General features: G+C 45.5%; 1 protein-coding gene across 1 annotated transcript; it reads left to right on the top strand.

Annotated features, from left to right (window-relative positions):
* Window positions 1-282: 282 nt before the first annotated feature.
* Window positions 283-18,620, top strand: HDDC2 (HD domain containing 2). The gene is made up of 6 exons (XM_004587219.4): window positions 283-442; window positions 1,639-1,760; window positions 3,338-3,440; window positions 9,759-9,827; window positions 15,986-16,124; window positions 18,271-18,620. Exons 1-6 carry the CDS (start codon window positions 359-361, stop codon window positions 18,366-18,368), a joined length of 615 nt encoding a protein of 204 aa, XP_004587276.2. The 5' UTR covers window positions 283-358; the 3' UTR covers window positions 18,369-18,620.
* Window positions 18,621-19,522: the final 902 nt, after the last annotated feature.

Raw genomic sequence — 19,522 nt, forward strand, 5'->3', positions numbered from 1 at the left:
AGTGCATGTGAAAATGTGCCACATAATGCAATGTAATTAATAAAAAATAAATAAATTAAAAAAAAAAACAGAGTTTGGAAAACCAGCACTATATTGGGTGTCCAGCTTGAGACAAGCAAATGCACCAAGACCAGGAAGTGGAAGACTGGGCCGCAGAAAACCAGAGTGAGGAAAGGGAGCGAATGGCAAAACTGACTGGCAGGGGACAGAGAAGGGAGGAGGGGAGACGAGACGAAGAGATGCTGTAAAGCTGGAGAGGAGGGGAGGGAGAGAAAAGGAAGCGGGGAGGTAGGGAGGAGCTTCAGGCCCAGGCCACGTGGCCTGCACCTCCCTCCGCTTCCTGTCGCGATCCAGCCCCATGGCTTCGGTCTCCTCTGTGGCCTTGTCGGCCCGACGGGCCCGGCCCCTGCTGCAGTTCTTGCGGCTGGTGGGGCAGCTCAAGGTGAGCGTGCGCTGGGCCGGGACGAGGCCGGCGCGCGATGCGAGGAAGCCGAGGCCTTCACCTGCCTCCGCCCTCCCAGCAGGCGCACGGAGAGGACGGGCGGCAGGTGGCCAAGGGCCGGAGGGGTCGCAGCTTGGGTGGGGAGTGTCCGGGGCCGCCGTTCCCGGGGTGCGGCCGGCGCCGAGGTGTGCGCAGCGGCGCTTCGGACCCTTCCTGGCTCACGATCCCACCTGAGCGCCGCAGCCGGAGCTGCCGAGCTGCGGGGCGGGGAAGACCAGCCTCCATCGGCCCTGCAGATGTTAAGCGGAAGGTTCAATTCGGCCCTTCAGTTAGTTCCTGAAATCACAAGGTCCTCCGCCCCGGGTTTTATCAAGTTGCATCGCGGAGTTTTCGTGCGCCCTCACCTGCTTCCGTCCCGGTTACTGTATTTTGCAGGATTTCTTTGTAGTTGAGAGATCCTTTGCGACTTCACGGGCCCTTGGGAAGTGTGGCTTTCTGAGAAGTGGCAGTGAGTGTCCCAAGACCTCTGGGGCGGAGTCGGTGCCAGTGGTTTTGCCTCAGGCAATCAGAAATGAACGTCCTGAAACCTTCTGCTTAGAATTTCCGTATTTGGCACTTAATCAAGCTCATAGCAAACACCATGGTGTTTCCTACCTGTGTGGATGAGATTGCGGACAAACGCCCAAGACCTGGGAGTTAGGAGAAGCTCAGCGTTTTGTGTACGAGTAAGGACTGCTGTGTGTGCTGTGCCTGAACCAGTAACACAGGACCTCGATGGTGGTGATTTTGCATGTGTGTTTGTAAACTAGTTTCCTCTCTCTGTCTTTTCTCTTTCCTATTGCTAGACCTGCCTCGTGGAAAAAAAATATATATCATTTATTTGAAAGGCAGAGAACCAAGAGCATACTTTTCCACTGTCTAGTTCACTCCCCAGATGACCAGAGCCTGGACCTGTGATCAGGCCTCCCAAGTCAGCAGCAGGGCCCCAGGCCCTCATCTGCTGCCTTCTTTGCTTCATTCACAGATGGATGGATCAGAGGCAGAGAGCCCCACTGGCCCTCTGTTGTGGGATAGCGACATGCAGGCGGCATCATCATGGGCTACCAAGACCCTGCCCCTTCCTGGGTGGCTCTTGGAGAGCATTGCAGTTTATAATAGTTGGTTTTTCTACATGTCTTTTTCTTCATGTTTTTCAGAGGGTCCCACGGACTGGCTGGGTCTACAGAAATGTGGAGAAGCCAGAGAGTGTATCCGATCACATGTACCGGATGGCAGTTATGGCCATGGTGACCCACGATGACCATCTTAATAAGGACCGGTAAGCTGGGTGCTGGGAGGGCCTCTTCAGTGTGGCTGGCATGCACTTCTTCCCATGACCGGGGTCTGTGTCACAGTCTTGGATGCTAATATTTCTCAAAAACAAACACAGGGATTCACTGTGTGGCAGTAGGGAACACTGAGTGCTCATTTGCTTTGGTGTTGTAAGCTACACTGTGTTCCGGCTGGCAAATGGTAGAAGCTGCCTTGGTTTCAGAGGCAGCCAATGAGGGCCGGGTTCAAATCCTGCCATGCTGTTTGCGTACTGTTTTTAGCTGCTTTTAGGAATAGTATCACCGAATGAAGAAATGACTTTTTGGAAGTGTATCTCCAAGGTAAAGTTGAAAAGGGTGATCTCCCTGTTAAGGTCAGTCAACAAGTGTTTACGATGCCTTTTGAGCACAGTGCAGAATTCAGTCCCAAATGATTTGCACAGATCAAAAGTGGCTTCCATTTAAATAGTACAAACTAAGTTACGGTATGGAGACAGCACGGTATTCTGCAGCAGAGGGAGATGCCTGCTCCTGGTTGATTTTATTGGGGAGGCAGGGTCCACACACTGGGCTCTCCTGGGCTGATGGAGAGAGAGGGGAACGTATAAAATGCAGGGGAGGGGTCAGCCTTAATGGCAGCCAAGTGGAGGAGTGTTCTACACGTGAGAAGTACATCAGTTTGATTGTAACAAAGGATTCATTAAGGCGTCTGAGTCCTCCTGCTCAGCTGAGGAAGTGGAACTGGGGAAATTTTTAGCAAATATTCCTAGGTGAAAGTGAAATCAAATAGAGGTGAATTTAAGGATAATCTGAGAGTCCAACAGTTGAGAGAGAGAAACTGGAGGCCCAGAAGCCTGAAGGGAGGCTGTGCGGCGTGGCACTGTTGGTAATAGACTGTAAAGCACACTGGCTGCCTGAGAAGAATGGCTCATTAGTTGCCGTTGTTATTTTGATGATGATTATCATAATTACTGATCATTCCTCGCTAGTAATCATAGTCGTTTGTTGAGTGAGCAACATGTGCCAGGAACATAAATTATCAAGTTTAATTTTCACAGTAACCTCATAAAGTGTTACTAGCCCTGTTTTGCAGATGGTAAAAGAAAGGGTGAGAAAAAAATTGGACATTTAAAGACATGAACTAATTTGGCGAAGGTGACATAACTAATAAATAGTGGATGCCGCATTCATAACCAGATTTGTCCAAATCTGTCCAGCTCTCTAAACAGTCTTGTTCTGGCACCTCCCTAGCAGTTTGGTGAAAGGGATTGTTTCTCAATTTTGTATCAGTAAATGTCTCAGGCCATCTGCTGGTTTTGTATGAAGTCATGAACCCTTTATAGGTAGATTTGAGAAATGAGAAATGAGCTATTTTTTCAAAAAAATCATGCAAACATCCTCCCCTGTGCATTGCATTCATGGGTCGAATACCAACAAGAGGTTTTGGTTCAAGAGGGATGTAAGATGCTGAATATAATTACTTCAGAAAATACTGTGTATTATGTTAACATCAAAAACATTATAGACAAGGACATGTAGTGAATATGATTCTGTGTAATTTGTTCACCATTTCTTGCTTGGTCAGATGTATCCGCCTAGCCCTGGTTCACGATATGGCAGAGTGCATCGTTGGGGACATAGCACCAGCAGATAACATCCCCAAAGAAGAAAAACATAGGCGAGAAGAGGTCAGTGTTGACTGTGCTGAAGACTGTGCCAGAATGGCTGAAGCAAACCTGAGAGTGTTAGACCCACTGCAGTAAAGGAGAACGCCACCTGCGTGTTTTAGAAGTCTCCTAGCAAAAGGGAGGTCCAGACTACAAATTTTTGGAGTTTTAGGGTATGGCCTGGACAAAGTTAAGGTTGATCTTACAAGATAAGTAGGTAATGGGGCTTTAAGGGGTCTGAGGACATCTTCGGATTGGTGAGAATAGAGAAGGTCTTAGTGAGAAGCTTGAAGAATGAACTGCTTTGTTTTGGGTGGTTTGCAGTCATTGTCTTCCAGAAGCAGGGATTTCCTGGAGTAGGCAGCAGATTGGTGTTTTCTTGTTCTTGGCCTGTTTGCCACAATGGGAATGACTGCTGCCCTCAGTCTTGTCCAACACAGGAACAATAATGTGGGTTTCAGTTCTCCTTGGCATGTGGATATGGGTAGTATGGCTTTCATTATTAGAACAATGGAAATAACTTAAGTAAATTTGCAGATTCTTTAAACTGTTTGGGAAAAACTTTTGTAAATGCCAAGTGTAATCATTAGTTTCATCTAATACATTTTAAGGTTTTTTTTTTTTAAATTAGTGGTTGGAAATAAAGAATATTTGCGTTAATAAGAAATAAGTAGAGCAGTAATGTATTTTGTCAGTGTCACTGTGAGCTCTAAGCTCAGAGCCCATGGCCAAAGGCAAGGATATTTGAAGCAGAGGCTGGGAAATCACTTTTTGTGTTGACCGATGGTTGGTCCCAGCCCTGGGCTTTGATGAACTGCTTTCATTGTAGGTGTTAAAGATTACTCTCGATGGGCTGAATAGAGGAGGTGGTCTTTCAGAGCAAGTGTGTCTAAATTGCTGTTTTCAGAGCTTAGGAGGTGGAGCGATCAGTAGCTAAGAGGATTTTTGCTCCTCTAGAAGCAAGAAAAGAGAGCCAGAGAGAAATCTTCCACCTGCTGGTTCACTCCTCAGGTGGGTACAATAACCAGGACTGGACCAAGCCAAAGCCTGGAGCCTGAAAGTTTGTCTAGGTCTCCCAGTGGGTGGCAGGAGCCCAGGCACTTGCGTCAGCATCTGCTGCTTTTGCAGGTGGTTGTTTCATTCAAGGGTGAGCCTACATGTTGTAGAGGAGAAATTACAGACTGAAGTGTTAGCGGATCATCAGACACATTCAGATGAAGAGAGGAAGAGTTAAGACAGCCTGACCCTCGGGGGTGGGGAGGCATCAGGAGTCTCAGCTCGTCTCTGGTGAGCACAGCTGCTGGAGTAAGCAAGCAGCAAACTAGTGTTTACTTTTACTGGGCTTTGCTTAACACAGTAGAAATATAGGGCTGTCTCAGCCTTGTTTACTGCAGGATGGAACCTTCTGGAAAAGAATCAGCATTAGTGTGAAGTCTCTCCCAGCCACCGGGAGGGGCCCAAAGCAGATGGGAACAGTCCAAAGGGTGTTGCTGTTTTGCTAGCTGGGATGAAAGCCTTTCTGATGTCCTGGATCCTTTAGGCTGTTGTTGCCCATTGCTGCTGTGCCAAGCAGAAGGGACTGCGGAAGCATCTTTAAAGATCACAGGTTCTTGGATAACACGCCAGAAGCTTGGAGAACACTGATCCTTCATTGCTTCTTACTATTGTTGGGCAGGATTTAGGGCCAGAGAGGAAGATCCTGGAGGTGTTCCTTCTCAATGCAGATGGTGTTTATGAACAAGATTTGGTTGTCAGAACCATGCATTAAGATAATTAGATGAGGTCTTTTGGCTTAAGGTGGAGTGTGGATGCAGAAGCAGGATGTGTCATTTGCCAGAGGCTGGCAGACTGAATCAGCAAGGTTGGAAACTGAAGCAGGAAGGGGGAAAAAATACTTGGTCAATTAGAAGGCTGATTGTTTGGAAGAGAGTAGGTATTAAGAGAAAAAGGAGGACGCAAGAGGACCCAAAGCAGTATTTGTGGTTTGCTAATATAATATATTTTAATATATAAAAATATAATTCTATATTTATAGTTTGAGTTGGTAGATGGTACCTAATAGAGATCAATATCTATTTTTTAAAGATTTATTTATTTTTATTGGAAAGGTGGATATACAGAGAGAAGAAGAGAGAGAGAGTGGAAGATCTTCTATCTGATGGTTCACTCCCCAAGTGACCGCAACAGCTGGAGCTGAGCCAATCAGAAGGCAGGAGCCAGGAACTTCTTCCAGGTCTCCCACACGGGTGTAGGGTCCCAAGGCTTTGGGCTGTCAGCGACTGCTTTCCCAGGTCACAAGCAGAGAGCTGGATGGGAAGTGGGGCCTCCGGGATTAGAACTGGCAACTATATGAGATCCTGGCACGTGCAAGGCAAGGATTTTAACCACTACGCTATTGCGCCGGGCCCGAGATCATCAATATCTAAGGGAATGGAACTTGAAGTGTTAGAGTTCATTGTAAAGGGAAAGATTCTCGGAAGAGCAAGGCATCATAAATCTGTGTCTGTCGGCAAGGCTTAGCATTGCTGAAACTTGCGATAGTAAAAGGAGAAGGAGAGAACGTTATCATGAGAATGAACGTGGAAAGATGAAGAGAATGAAGATGCAGCCAGCATTTAAACAGAGTGCTGATTCTGTGCCAGAATGAGCACCTGATGATCCCTGTGATAGTCCGTTAGCTAGTCCCAGTTTCCGTAGGGGAAACACGGAAGATGGTGAAGCTAAGTCTCTTCCCCAGAGATGTAGAGCTAGTTAGTAACTGGTGAACTGGTTGTTATACCTGATCTGCATCCGGTCAAGGCATTACACTGTGCTAGCCTGAGCAGTGTGACTGACAAGTAGGGCTTTTCGGATGCTTGTCACAAAACGGACCACAGGTGTTCCGTGAAAGCTCCCCTCAGCTCAGAACTCCAGGCAGGCACATGACACACCATGCTAACAGAGCAAGGGAAATTGTCACTGGAAAGCCGTGCATGAGCAGTGTAGAAATGGGGATGGCAGAGCTTACTGCTGGGCACGGGAACTCAGCTGTGTGCCCTGGGCTTCAGTGGGGTTCATTTCAGAAGGTTCCTTTTAAAATGTGAGAGTGATTAGGTGGCATATGCCACCAGACAAGGAATGTTGACTATCTCCGAGGTCTCAAACTTCAGTTCTGGATGAATTAATGTCAGTAATAAATAGCATTAATAAGCTTAGCCAAAAAGGTCATTAGTCAGTTTCAAGGAAAGAGTAAAATTGTTTTGTCTGATTTGTTTTGTTTTGTTTTTCAAAGAATGTGGAGATTTTCAACAACAGGGGACTTATTAGTAAGTCAGCAATTAGATGTTTCTACAACATTGATTTGGTCATAGGCTGTATTCATAACAATGCTGAAGGATCTTCAGAAAGTGTGCCGAAACGTGTAATTTAGAGAGAGATTTCTTCCAGGGCAAAGTGCTTTGGGAGTCCATGCATACTTTCTTTCATTTTCCCTGAACTTTTTGAAGACCTCTCATCTATCTGTGTTTCAAAGTATTTTTCACCAAAATCAGTTTTTCCACAAACTCTGAAGTTATGGTATCTAGCAAGGGCAGTGACTGGGGGAGGGAGAAGATGGGGTGACAATTCCTTTCTGTGCCCCCTTGGTCAGACAACATGGAAATCACTCTGTTCAGTGCTGGGCATGTCATGGTAAAGGAAATAAAATCAATCCTATGCCAACACCAAGCTTTTATGTGTAAGTGTTTAGACTTTGATGTGGCTGTACCTGTATGTCTTTCAATGTTTTCTTAAACAAAAGGAGTGGGCACACTTGAATGGTGGAGAGAAGACAATCTTTTCTATAAAAACGTCTGTTAACTGTGAAGCAAGGGAGAATTAAACTTAAGAATACCCTGAATTCCATACTACTTAGGGTCCTAGAATGCCACGGCTCTACCACTGAACACACCATTTAAGCTGGTGATTGTACTCGTGGTCTGCACTGGCAAGTATGGCTTACTCTGGAATGGCTTTGTCCTGTCTCAGTAACATACACATACACACGATCATTTTTGTTTTTAGCTTTTTTGCTTTTCCCTGACTACTTTAATTAAGCCTTTTATGTTGCCAAAAATCGTTCTGAAAACCATGATCTTTTCAAGCGGTATAACCTCTGCAGTTAGAAGCCTTGGAAGAGTGAGACTACAAAGAAGATGCTGAAAGTCGTCTGTAGCCCTTTGAGAGAAATCTGTGATATTGTAGAAGACTACCAGGGCAACTCAAACAAGGGAAGAAACGGGAAAATGGTAGAAATAAGCCCAGAACACTCTCCATGCTGCCATTCTCTTTTATTTCTGCATTTTGAAGAAGATCTATTTTGTATTTATTGGAAAGTCAGATATGCACAGAGGAGGATTCACTCCCTAAACGGCTGCAATAGTCAGAGCTGAGCCAATCTGAAGCCAGGAACCTGGAGCCTCTTCCAGGTCTCCCCTATGGGTGCAGGGTCCCAAGGTTTTGGGCCATTCTCAACTGTTTTCCCAGGTTACAAGCAGGGAGCTGGATGGAAAGTAGGGCTTGCCAGAATTAGAACCAGCACCCATATGGTATTCCAGCACGTTCAAGGTGAGGACTTTAGCTGCTAGGTTACTGTGGCAGGCCCCTATTTCTGCATTTTTGATAACTCTCAGGCCTCTTTCTTGGCTTCTGTCTGCTGAATTCTGCTGAGAAAATGAAAATATAGGAAACATTTACACACTGTTTAAGATGATGGTTATATTTGGGGGAGCATATTGTCCACACTGACAAAAATAATTTGCTTTAGAAGCAGCATTTTCCCCCTCAGTAATATGTATACTGCATATATATATATAGTAATATATAAATGTTAATATATAGCAGTAATATGTTACTTATATATTATATGCACTTATATATGTGTATGTATATATATGTATACACACACATACACGCACACACACATTTCCAGTTTTACTGGAAATGGCCTCTGAGTGGTGTGGGAAGGGTTGTGGGGCCATCCCTTAGGTGCATCTCTCTGACCACAGGTGGTCCAACCCATCTGGGTCACTGGCCACTTTTGTGTCTTTGTACTTGAGAGTGAGAAGAAAGCTGGAAAGCTGGGGGTAGATTGGAGTGAATCATAATGGGAGAATTACAATTTCCAGCTTGATACTAGAAAGTCCTTTCTGTAGTACTTGAAGCCCGTATGGTCTTTCTTGAGATGCTGGCACTTCGTGGGGAGAAGAGAGAAGCTTCATGCGGGAGTTGAAGCATTCAGGTGCTACGTGGGTGATTTTTTTTTTTATATTCCTTTTAGCCTGTGAGCAGTGGACGTAGAAAATTTCTATCATGCCATTTTTTAAATTAATTTATTATTTTTAATTCATTAATTACATTGTATTATGTGACACAGCTTCATAGGTACTTGGATTCTCCCCACCCCTCCCCAAACCCTCCCACCATGGTGGATTCCTCCACCTTGTTGCATAACCACAGCTCAAGTTCAGTTGAGATTCCCTATCATGCCATTTTATATTAATGCAGTTATTTGCCAATTTGTATAATGTTTTAAATTTCAGAATAAACACATTACAATAAAAGATGAATATTATACTATAGCAAAAAAATTGGGGGTTCCTTATAATTCAGTGTGATTTTGCCATTTTCCCCCTTTCTTTTGGAGACTCCAGTATGCTTATGCTTGACATTGATGTGGATCCTATTGTGATTCATCCATGATTTGTAGAATTCTTGGCGTCTGATATTTCTGTAATTGTCTGATATCCTTATTATCTTGTGTGTGTGTGTAGTTTACTGAGACCACAAAGTAAGCACTAAATGCAGATCATATGAAGAAATACACTTATGTGGTATATACAGCAGGCTTTCTTGTGAGGTATTAACGTTTTCCAGTGTATTTCAGTTTATTCTGCTATACCTATAGGAGTTCAGCCTATAGAGTTGGCATCATGGTACAGCAGGTTAAGCCACGGTTGGAGATGCCTGAATTTCCTATCCATGTCTCATATCAGAGGGCCTGGGATTAACTTTCACCTCTGCGTATCTGGATTCCTGCTAATGTGCCTAGAAGGCAGTAGAGCATGGCCACGGGCTTGGGAAATACACAGAGTTCTTGGCTCCTGGCTTTAGCCTGGCCCAGCTTTGGCTGTTGCAGGCATTTGGGCAGTGAATCAGCAGTTGGATCTCTCTCTATGCCTCTCCCTGTCTGGCAACTCTGGCCTTTAAATAATTAAACAGAACTTTTTTTTGAAGACTGTGAGCCTGTTGTTAGACTTTTGTAGGCTGGTTGCTAACTTAGATATATGAATACATAATTAAAACCATGATTTTGTCTTTCAGGAAGCCATGAAGCAGATAACTCAACTCCTGCCGGAGGACCTCAGAAAGGAGCTGTTTGAACTTTGGGAAGTACGTATACATGATGGATTCATTTGCATTTGTTGTAGTTACATTGGTGTAGTTGATCAGTGTTTCAGTTGGCATGCTAGCTTAACAAGCTTTCCTTATGACTCTCTTGCTTGGTCTTCTCTCCTCCAGTGGCTTCAGAAATTTTGTACACCTGATAGATATTTTTCTTTTCTCTTATGTCCTCTATTTCCCTTGCCACCCAAGTGCCTGTTCAGACTTTGACGCCCAGGTTACCTGCTGCTTTACCTACATCCACCCACCTGTTTCTCATCCGTGAAAAGAGCAGTAACAGAAAGTAATTCCAAACAAGGTCTGCCTCCACATCACCACTGCCCTGGGCACATTCCCCTTGCTGGGTCCGTGGCCTGTTGGCAAACCTCTGAAGGGCTGCTGGGGCTGCCCCAAGATGAGCTGTTGAAATGCCAGGTACAGAGCAGAGGTCCTTCCATGCTTGCTTCCCTCCCAGGACTGCCGAAAGCGAGGGAGAGTTTCCGCTAGCAGGAGAGGGCAGGCTAAGCCATTTGCTCCCGTTGCATCCTCCTCTTGGAGTTATTTGTGAGAAAATAAAAGCTCCCCTTCTGACCTTAAGGTGTCAAGTCCCTGCAGCTGCCCTGGTTCCTTCCTTGTAGGTAGCTCTGCCTCCCACCTGCACTCCTCCTCTCCCTCACCCTCATTATTTCCTTCAGCGCCTAATTCATTCAGCCTGTCTTCAGAGCCAGGGCGACTGTGGGGCGACTGTCTTCTCTTTTCATGCTATCAGACGCCCACCCTGCCTTGCCTCTGCCTTGAGACTCAAAGCTGGCCCTCTCCCGCTGCCCTGTGTGCTGGGTCAGGTTTTTCTCTTGTCCTGAGCCTGAGGTGGGACGTGCCTGGTGTGGAAGCCCTGCCCACATCTCTCCTAGGGATGCTTTGCTCGACAGCAGCAGGTTGTGTGGTGCACTGGCACTTCTGGGGCGTGGCTCAGTTGTGGGAACAGCAGCCCTATCAGGCGTTGGTGCCTTGCAGCCAGACAGACCTGGTCTTGAATCTCATCCTGTCTACATGCTGTACAAGGATGTGTTACCTAACTCTAATTAAACTAGTTAATCTAGAAGTGAAGTGTCACATAGGTCCACATGCCCTTATTCACAGCCATGAAATTAAGAACACTAAGAGAACCAGTTTTTAGGAGACTTGAACTCATTTATTTTGCAAGAAGGCAATTGAGAGTTCTCATGCCCTCATTCAGTCCCCTTGGTGTGAAAATCAAGTATCGTTTGATGGGAGGGGAAGTGCTTCTCTGGTAACTGCGTATTGCTCCAGACTTTGCTAGAGGCATTCTATAATGGTACTGTATTATTTTCCTTAAGAAAATGCTGAAACCTAAAACAATTCTGGTCCCTTTGTGTACCTTTAACAACTATTGGGTGAGTGATTGGTTCAATCAGATCTGGCAAAGTATGCATGGTATGTGGCTGGGAGGCAGGCCCAGCTGATCGCTTACCTACTTTTGGAATACCCTATAAATTGGCGAGTAGCAGAGTGAAATTAGCTTGTGTCTCATACACAGTTAGAAAACAAAAGACAGTGGAGCTTATGAAACTGATCCATGATTGTCTCTTAAGGAGGAAACACCCTCATTATTTGAAAACATTTTTACAAGAATTTGTTGCTGAAAAACACCCTAAACCAACTGAAGGTGTTATAGAACCTGCAAACCGAAACTAATTGCCCAACATACAGCAAGTCAATCACTGACGTCGAGATGGTGGAGGGAAAGAGGTCTTATGGCATAGCACAGACTAAGGAGCCTGGCAGTTATTAGTTCCCAGGCTCCCCAAAGAGTTAAGAGTGCAGGTTCTTATAGAATGAAATTGGGGCTAAGAAGTTTATGATTTGCTCATGTCCAAGTTCCTGGTTGCCAGTGACACTCATGAGCTTCCTTTGATTGGTCAGTAATGCTGTGCTCTTTAGGGAATTTATCATGGCCAGGAGGGCTGTCATTGGTGTGATAGTGACATACAGGCAGCACTTACATTCTGCCCAGAAATGGAATTCCTCTACACAACCGCCCAGCACAAGAATGACCAGTCAGGATTCTTATCTATTGGGGAAGCAAATGACTTCTCCAGTCTGGTGAATTAGAACTTCATAGGGCCAACAGGACCACTCCCTCAAGTCACTGAATTCTTTTTGATAAAGGGCAGACAAGGACATCTTGGGCTAAAGGAAATAGACATGATGGTTTTGGGCCCTGTTTTTACAATATAGGGTTCAGTTTCAAGCTTGTAACTTGTGCTTTCTAATTTTATAAATACAGTCATATCTTAAATACTGCTCTTAATTATCAGTTAGTGGCTAAAACTTTTCCTGAAAACTTTACTTGAATTAAAAATTTGACACTTTTGCAAAGAGAACACTACCATGGCTACTTAGAAAGACTTTGGATTTGAATAAATGTAAAACAGAGAATTAAAATGTTTGATAACCCTCTTAGCAGGTGACAGTGGCATTGTCTCATAACTGTCACTGGCTGAAATAATAAAACTTGTTAAAGAAAATTTCTCTTCTAAAGCATGAGGGGAGTGTCCTTCTTTGTCTTTTTTCACTGCAGTCCCTGCCCATGAGTCACCTCGTTTTGCCATGTGTCAGTATTGTCCTACTTTCCCTCTGTTGGATCAGAGCCCACGTTGATCTAGCAGGGCCACATTTTCATGTAATTACCTCTGCTGAGACCCTGTTTCCAATGGTCACCTTCAGAGGTTACATTTCACAGCTTCAAGGTAGGCATGAATTTTTTTAAATACAGCTACCCAGAATGATCTATGCATAGTCCACTGTTAGGACGTGAGCTTCAAATGTCAGACTCCAGTAATGGCTCCTCTGTATCTGACTGTGTGATCTTGGGCACCTTACTTACCTTATGCCCAAATTTCCTCAACTAGACAATGGCAGTAATAATAATATAAATAAGTTATAGGGTGTGAGAATTAACTAATAAATATAGAGCTTTTCAAATGCCACCTGGCAAATAGTGTGCTTTATTTTTCTCCATCTCCAGCCCACACATCCTGAATTTCATTGCAGAAAATATGATATCATTCTATCCTGTGGAGCTGAGAATATTCCTAGTTACATAGAAAATGCTAGTTGATTGAGTTTTGAAATTTTTACAGACCCTGACAGCTATTCACCACTGTAAATACTATAAATCAGTCCAAAGGGTTGCATCCATTTAAAATGATTAAACATTCTTGAATGTAATTTCTCTTTTACATCACATGAAATCAGATTTCAACAATCTAAGAGGAAGTATTTTCTTCTTTATTTTTTCTGAAAGTTTCATGGAATGCTGTCTTCCCTAACACCTGCATTTTGATGTAAAGAAATAACAGTCTGGAGCCTGAAGGCAAAAGAGGAGCTGTTCCCCCAGCCCCGAATGCCCAGCACAGCCCAGCGTCCCTGGATTGATCTCTGCATTGTCAGAAGTTCGCAGTCTCGGAAATGCAATCCGGTTAAAGGCTGCTTTAACAATGTCTCCCTGTCTGGCCCTTGAAGTATGAGTTGGGTTTGAGTAGAGCAAAGTGAGAATTCCAGACCCTGGCGGCTGAACCGCTGGGAGGCAGGAGAGTCGGACAGCCACAAGGTAAACTTTAGACACAGTAGGTCTTTGTTCTGCAATAGGAAGGGTCATTCAGACCTCGTAGTCTTCCTACTCTTCTCTTCTTTTTCAGTTGTCTGCTTTTAGGACATAGATTCCTTCCTGTACCAAAGCCCACATCTGAGTCCTTAGTCATTTGTCATCTCCAGTGCCCCCCGGAGGCTGGGGAGTACTAGTGTGAGGATCCTTGGCACCTGCAGTCACTGTTGCAACCCTGGCTTGCTGAGCCTCACAACTGCCAGCACCTTTGTGTGAGCTCGCAGTCATCTTCCAGTGGGCCCACGTTAGCTGTGTGTCCCTCACTTCCAGCGTCTGCCTTGCTACCACCACACACACACATCCCCCCAACACCTGCCACTAAGTAAGTCCACTCAGTCCTCCTTTGCATACCTGCATGTCCTCACTTCCCTTCACTACCAATTGGGTACAGAGTTGTTTGCATGTCAGGACTACTTCCCAAGCTAACTGACAGCAAGTGTGTGGAACAGGACTGACTTTGGGGACGGAACAGTGGTGATGGAACAGGACTGACTTTGGGAGCTAAAAGTTCAGTGTCTCCCACTGGCCAGGGAACCAGTTATTTGAGCCATCATATGCTTCCTCTCAGGGTCTGCATTAACCGGAAGCTGACATCAGGATATGAAACCTGGAATTGAATTCAGACGCTGTAATGCAGGACTCAGGTATCTTAACCAGCATCTTGATGATTTCTGCTGGACATTTGCCCCCACTTTCAAATCTTAGTTCATTTCTTCACCCTTGAGATTTCTTAACACCTGCCACATGCTCACATTTTGCTGCTAGGATCTTGTAAAGTGTCTGCTAGTGGCGGCAGTCTCAAAGCCTGACTTCTTCACGTCTGTTGTAGCAGTAATCTGTATTGTAGTTAATGTCATATTCTGACTTGTAAATCTGAACATGAGTCCTCCTACTTGAAACTTCAGTGCTTACAAGCAGCTGCAGGATAGGACAAGGAGTCCAGGTTGGGGGCCTGGACCCTAAGCCTGGTGGGAGCTGGCTCCTGCCTCTGCCTTCGTCCTCATCTTGCCTCCTGTAGGACTCAGGAGTTGTTTAGTCATTTCTCCAAATTTAGGTTTTTTTTAAAAAAATCTGTAAGTTCACCAAGATTTGCCATGAAATGTATTTCCTAATGGTCTTTAAATCTTTTTATCTATTTCCATTTTTCACAGGGGGAAAAATTATTTTAGATTGCTGTGCTTAGAGTACTCTGTTTCCTATGTTTCATTCATGAGCTTAAATTTTTCAGTTATAAATATATAATCATGGCTTTGAATAAACACTTAAATACAGTCACTTTAAGTGCCTTTTAGAGAAAACAAAATGTATTTGGTTTCACATGTAAATGATTCCTCTTTAGAGTATTCAGTTATTTAAGTTTCAGATAGCTACCTTTGTCTGAATAAAGTGTCTGATAAAAACCAAGAAAGCTCTCTGATGCCCAGCATGCCATGCTGCTGAAGGAATATGGCATTTTAATTATCTGAGCACATCTGGGATGGAATTACAAACTATAGGGAGATGCACTGGGAACACTTCAGTCTTTTTCCCTCAAGATTTATTTTCTTTACTTGAAAGGCAGAGTTAGAAAGAAATATATCTTATATTCTCTAGTTCACTCCCTCAGTGGCTGGTGGGGGTTGAGTGAGGCTGAAGCCAGGAGCCTACAGCTCCACCTGGGTCTCCCATATGAGTGGCAGGGTTCTAGCACTTGCACCATCTTCTGCTACTTTCCCAGGTACAAGAATAGTGAAGTGGCTCAGAAATGGGAAAGCTGGGACTTCGACTGGTGTTCAGTTGGGATCACAGGAAGCGTCTTCACATGCCATGTCACAACATTAGCTCCGAGCACCTTAGTCTAAATGGAGTAGTGACTCCCTAGGTATTGGTTGGGATTTGTAGTTGGGAGATGTGTGCTGTGCAGTTGGGAGCAGATCTCCCGAAGCTGTATCTTCCAGGCTTGTGGAGAGCAGGGGGAGAGCAGGGGGGAAGGAAAGGTAGGAAAGCCACTCCAGCTCACCACCCTCCTGCCACCAAGACATGTACGCACACCTGTGCCTGGAAGACTCAGATCCTCGCTAGCTTCACAACCCAGAGAACCTTCACTAACTCTGTCCTGTGGGGGACAGAGATTCCCAGGTTAAGTGGTGATCAAAAGGAAATGGGAAAGCAACAAATTCACCTACAATGGAAAGGGAAACCTGACATCAGAGGGAGAGTGACACGAATGCTTGAGAAGCAAAGGATGAAATGACAGTGTGAAATGTCAAAGATCTGAACCACTGAAGTAGACTAATGATCTAGGGCTGCCCTTCTGGCCTAGCAGGCAAGTGAAGCTGCTGTCTGCAAGGCCAGCATCCCACATGGGCACCGGGTCAAGACAGAAGGCTCTGCATAGAGAATGTGCTTTTGGGCTGTGACTCTGGTTCCAGGTGCCCACTCGCAGGAGTACCCCATTGGGCAGTCCTCATCACGCTGCTGTGATTGTCTTCTGCCTTAGGAGTATGAAACCCAAGCAAGTGCTGAAGCTAAGTTTGTGAAGCAGCTGGATCAGTGTGAGATGATTCTTCAGGCATCTGAATACGAAGAGCTTGAGAACAAACCTGGGAGACTGCAGGACTTCTTCGACTCCACGGCAGGTACTTGACACCATTCTCAGCAAGGACCGGTTTCAGTTTGGTTTACTGAGGGCAGTGTCTAATGCTGTATTATTAGGGAGACCCACTGCTGCCAGTGGCCCACTGTGTACCCCTGGGCAATCTCCTGTTTCCTCATCTGAAAATTAGGCATCATGATACTCACTATCCTCAAGTCCAAGATTGGTTCAGTTCAGCTCCATGGCCTTAAGAACCCTGAGGTGCTGGTCCTTCTCTGACCCCACAGGTGGCTTTGTCAGAGGAAGGCCCTGGCTTATGCACTGTGCTCTAAGATGTGATCTGCATGACAATGAACTTAATTCAGTTTCCCTTCTCTCTCCCTCTGCAGCTCCCCTGCCTCTGCCCTAGTTAAAGCCCTTATGGTTTCTGCATTGTTCCTTTGCTCTAATCTCTGCCAAGGTGTTTCTGAGTCTCAGGGTTTGTCTGGCTTTGGAGAGAGAAGCATCATGCCATTTTTCATGTGGCTTTTTCTTTTTCTCAAGACATAAAATACTGATGCTTGTGGGTGGCCTAAAAAGCCTTGGAGTCTAAGGCCACCCACCTCCCTTGTGCCCCTTTCCTAGTCCTCCTTTTCAGAATGAAGTGTTCCCTTACTTTTGCTGTCTGCACCAGATCTGGAGCTAGCCACTGTCCTCCAGTCTGACCTGCATTCCACTTAACGATGTGATTTGCAAGTTCTTTTTTCCCGAACACTTGCTTGCTCAGCCCCACCTGTAGTAAGTCATTGAAATGTAGGCAGTCCTCCTAAATATTAACTTTAGTCAGATAGAATGATGTTAGAAACCAGGGATCATCAGTCCATGACCAGAAGGCAAAATTGGCCTTTGTGCATTTCCCAGAGTGAAGTCTTACTGAAATGTAGCCACATCCCATCTTTGTGTCTGTTGTTGACACGGGAGATTACGTGTGCCTATTTCTGTGTGAGTGGAAACAGTCAAGGGGCAAGAACTGCTGGCTGAAATCTAATGCATGGGGGTGGTGGGAATCTAACGTGGGGGTGTGGGAGGACAGTCTGCCGCAGGGACAGTTCATCCTTTCCCCGTTCGTGGCTGTGTTGGGTCCCAGGAGGGGGCTGCAGGAGGAGGTGGCTGGGGGGCAGGGAACAAAGATCCCTCTAGGAGAGTGGGTCATGGGCACAAAGGCCAGGTTCTTGGAGGGATCGTCCTTGGCACTGAGGTTGCCAAAAATTCTTCTGGGCAGTATTAGTTTGACGCCAAAGCTGGCATTCAATTTTGCAGGCAAGCATGGCCTGCGATGCCGTAAATGATGGCCAACAGAAAGGGCAGTGAGTGGTATGGTCTGATGGAGTGACCTCTACACTGAGGGACTGAGTACAGTTTGGAAACAGCAGCCAGGAAAGTAGAAGTCAGACCTCTGCCTGTGGTATGGCCCCATGTGAGGCACATATGTCATAGGGAAGCTGGGTGCTCAGGGCAAACAAGGTATCAGCTTTCAAGAAAGAAAATGAACTGTTCAGAGGAGATACTAGCGTAGAAACTGAGTGGAAGAGAATTTAGCGTGGGAGGAACAGTATGCAACACCAGACACAGCTAGGAAACCACAGTGAGGATGAGTTGCTAGCTGGGTTCGACAGTCCCCTGTGTTAGCCACCATCTCCTACAATAGCTTGGAACTTGGTGGATATGCAGGGTAGAAGTGTGGGGTGAGTTGGAGACCAAGAATGACTGCACACATCAATGGAAGTGTCTACAAGAGAGGTGTCTGCTGTCTTGTTTAGATTCTAGTGTGGCCCAGAAGCTCTGGTCTTACTACTTGTCCTCTTTAATTAATTGCAAGTAGGAACTGGACGGAGCTTTGTCTCAGCCCTGTGAGCTTGCTCCCCCCGAATTATCTCGGCCTTGATGTCCGGTAGTTTCCCCAGCTCCACTTGCACTGGTGATTTCTTATCTGCATCTCGGCCTTACATTCTCCCGGAGTGGCACTTGCAGTGACAGCAGGTGGCTAAAACACCAAGTGGTTCTCTTTGGCCCCTTTCAGGACCTGAAATCTTTTGCTTTGGAGAGACGTGTGTAGGTCAGCTCACCGAGAGGAACACCTGCTAAGCGCTGGGGGTTAGCTGGGGAAGCTAATGTGATTTCAACATGGCTCGTTTCTTATTCCTTTGCAGGAAAATTCAGTCACCCTGAGATCATCCAGATTGTTTCTGAACTGGAGGCAGAGAGAAATGCTAACATAGCTGCCGCCACCAGGGAGCTGCCCTCCTAACACTGCAGCACTCCTGTGACAAACGCTGTTTTCCATTTCGTGGGGTTGTGTTTAGCTGCTGTTGGTCCGTTGATCTTCTCAGATGTTAGCCTGTGTGTTTTAAGATGCATGGACATCAGCAAGCAGTGTGATGTTCTTTGGGCACTAAAACTGACCTTGAAGGAGAAAGTGATCATGAGAAACCCTTGCCTGAAGACTGGATGGACAGTGCCTTTATAATGGACTAACTAAATAAATACTAAAGAGCCTAAACTTCAGAATTTATTGGGAATTTTATTTGTTTTATTCAGTGTATATCCCTGAAGGCCAGAATGAGAGGAAATGTAATCATAATTGCTTTTTAGAAAAGATTATTCAGGTGACTTTTTGATAAGTATTCAGAAAAGCAAATAGACAAGGAATGCGTTCTTTCTTCAGAGGAAGTACGGCCCCCTCAGACGACCTGTCTCCAGCCTGACGTGGAATTAATTTCACTGTGTCCTGCTTCAGTTCCTGATCATGGGCTTGGAAGCCTGCTCACAGGCCCTGCCCCTTCCCCCTTCCCTTTTGGTCATTTGGGGATGTGAATCAGGGTATACATTTTCCAATGCCATTTGCTGTTCTCTGTGTATTTCCCTGTCTGAATTATAAATCTTAAGACCTTGGTAATAGGAGCATTTGTCATCAGGTAGGACATGCAGAAACGGAAGAGTGCTGCAGAAGTCACTAAGTCCTAGAGAATCCCTCAACCCAGTTTCCTTTCCACGCTTCCCTTGGTTAAAATAAGCAGTCCACCCCTGCTGGTGCTCTAAGGATACACAAAGGTCAACAGGGGCAGGCGAGAGACCATCCATGCCAACTTGCCCAAGGCTGTGGTAAAGAACTGATGTCTGTCCCTTTAATTCACATGTCAATTTCCATTTGAAGAAGGCCTTTGAGGCTGGCATGGGGAAAATTCTAGGCAGCGTTTCTTTGGAAACTGCAGTATCCATGGATACCCGGTCTGCAGGAAACAAGGTGCCTGTTCTCACAGGCAACACATGTGGGCACACTTAGTTGCTCTGCACTGAAAAGTAGAAAGAGTTTAAAATCTGATTGTTACGAGGCAGGGTGAGTGGGAAAACAGTGAGGGTAAGGGATGAGGCATTCTCTTGGTGTGAAACCGTGCACCCAAA

This window comes from Ochotona princeps, chromosome 1 (assembly GCF_030435755.1).
Source record: "Ochotona princeps isolate mOchPri1 chromosome 1, mOchPri1.hap1, whole genome shotgun sequence".
Taxonomy (NCBI): Eukaryota; Metazoa; Chordata; class Mammalia; order Lagomorpha; family Ochotonidae; genus Ochotona; species Ochotona princeps.

What these genes read in the sequence shown, in the direction of transcription:
- HDDC2 (XM_004587219.4), top strand. Translation starts at nt 359, where the DNA reads ATGGCTTCGGTCTCCTCTGTGGCCTTGTCGGCCCGACGGGCCCGGCCC. An exon ending in AAAAACATAGGCGAGAAGAG is followed by an intron (nt 3,441 to 9,758) that starts GTCAGTGTTGAC and finishes TTTGTCTTTCAG; the next exon opens with GAAGCCATGAAGCAGATAAC. An exon ending in AGCTGTTTGAACTTTGGGAA is followed by an intron (nt 9,828 to 15,985) that starts GTACGTATACAT and finishes CTTCTGCCTTAG; the next exon opens with GAGTATGAAACCCAAGCAAG.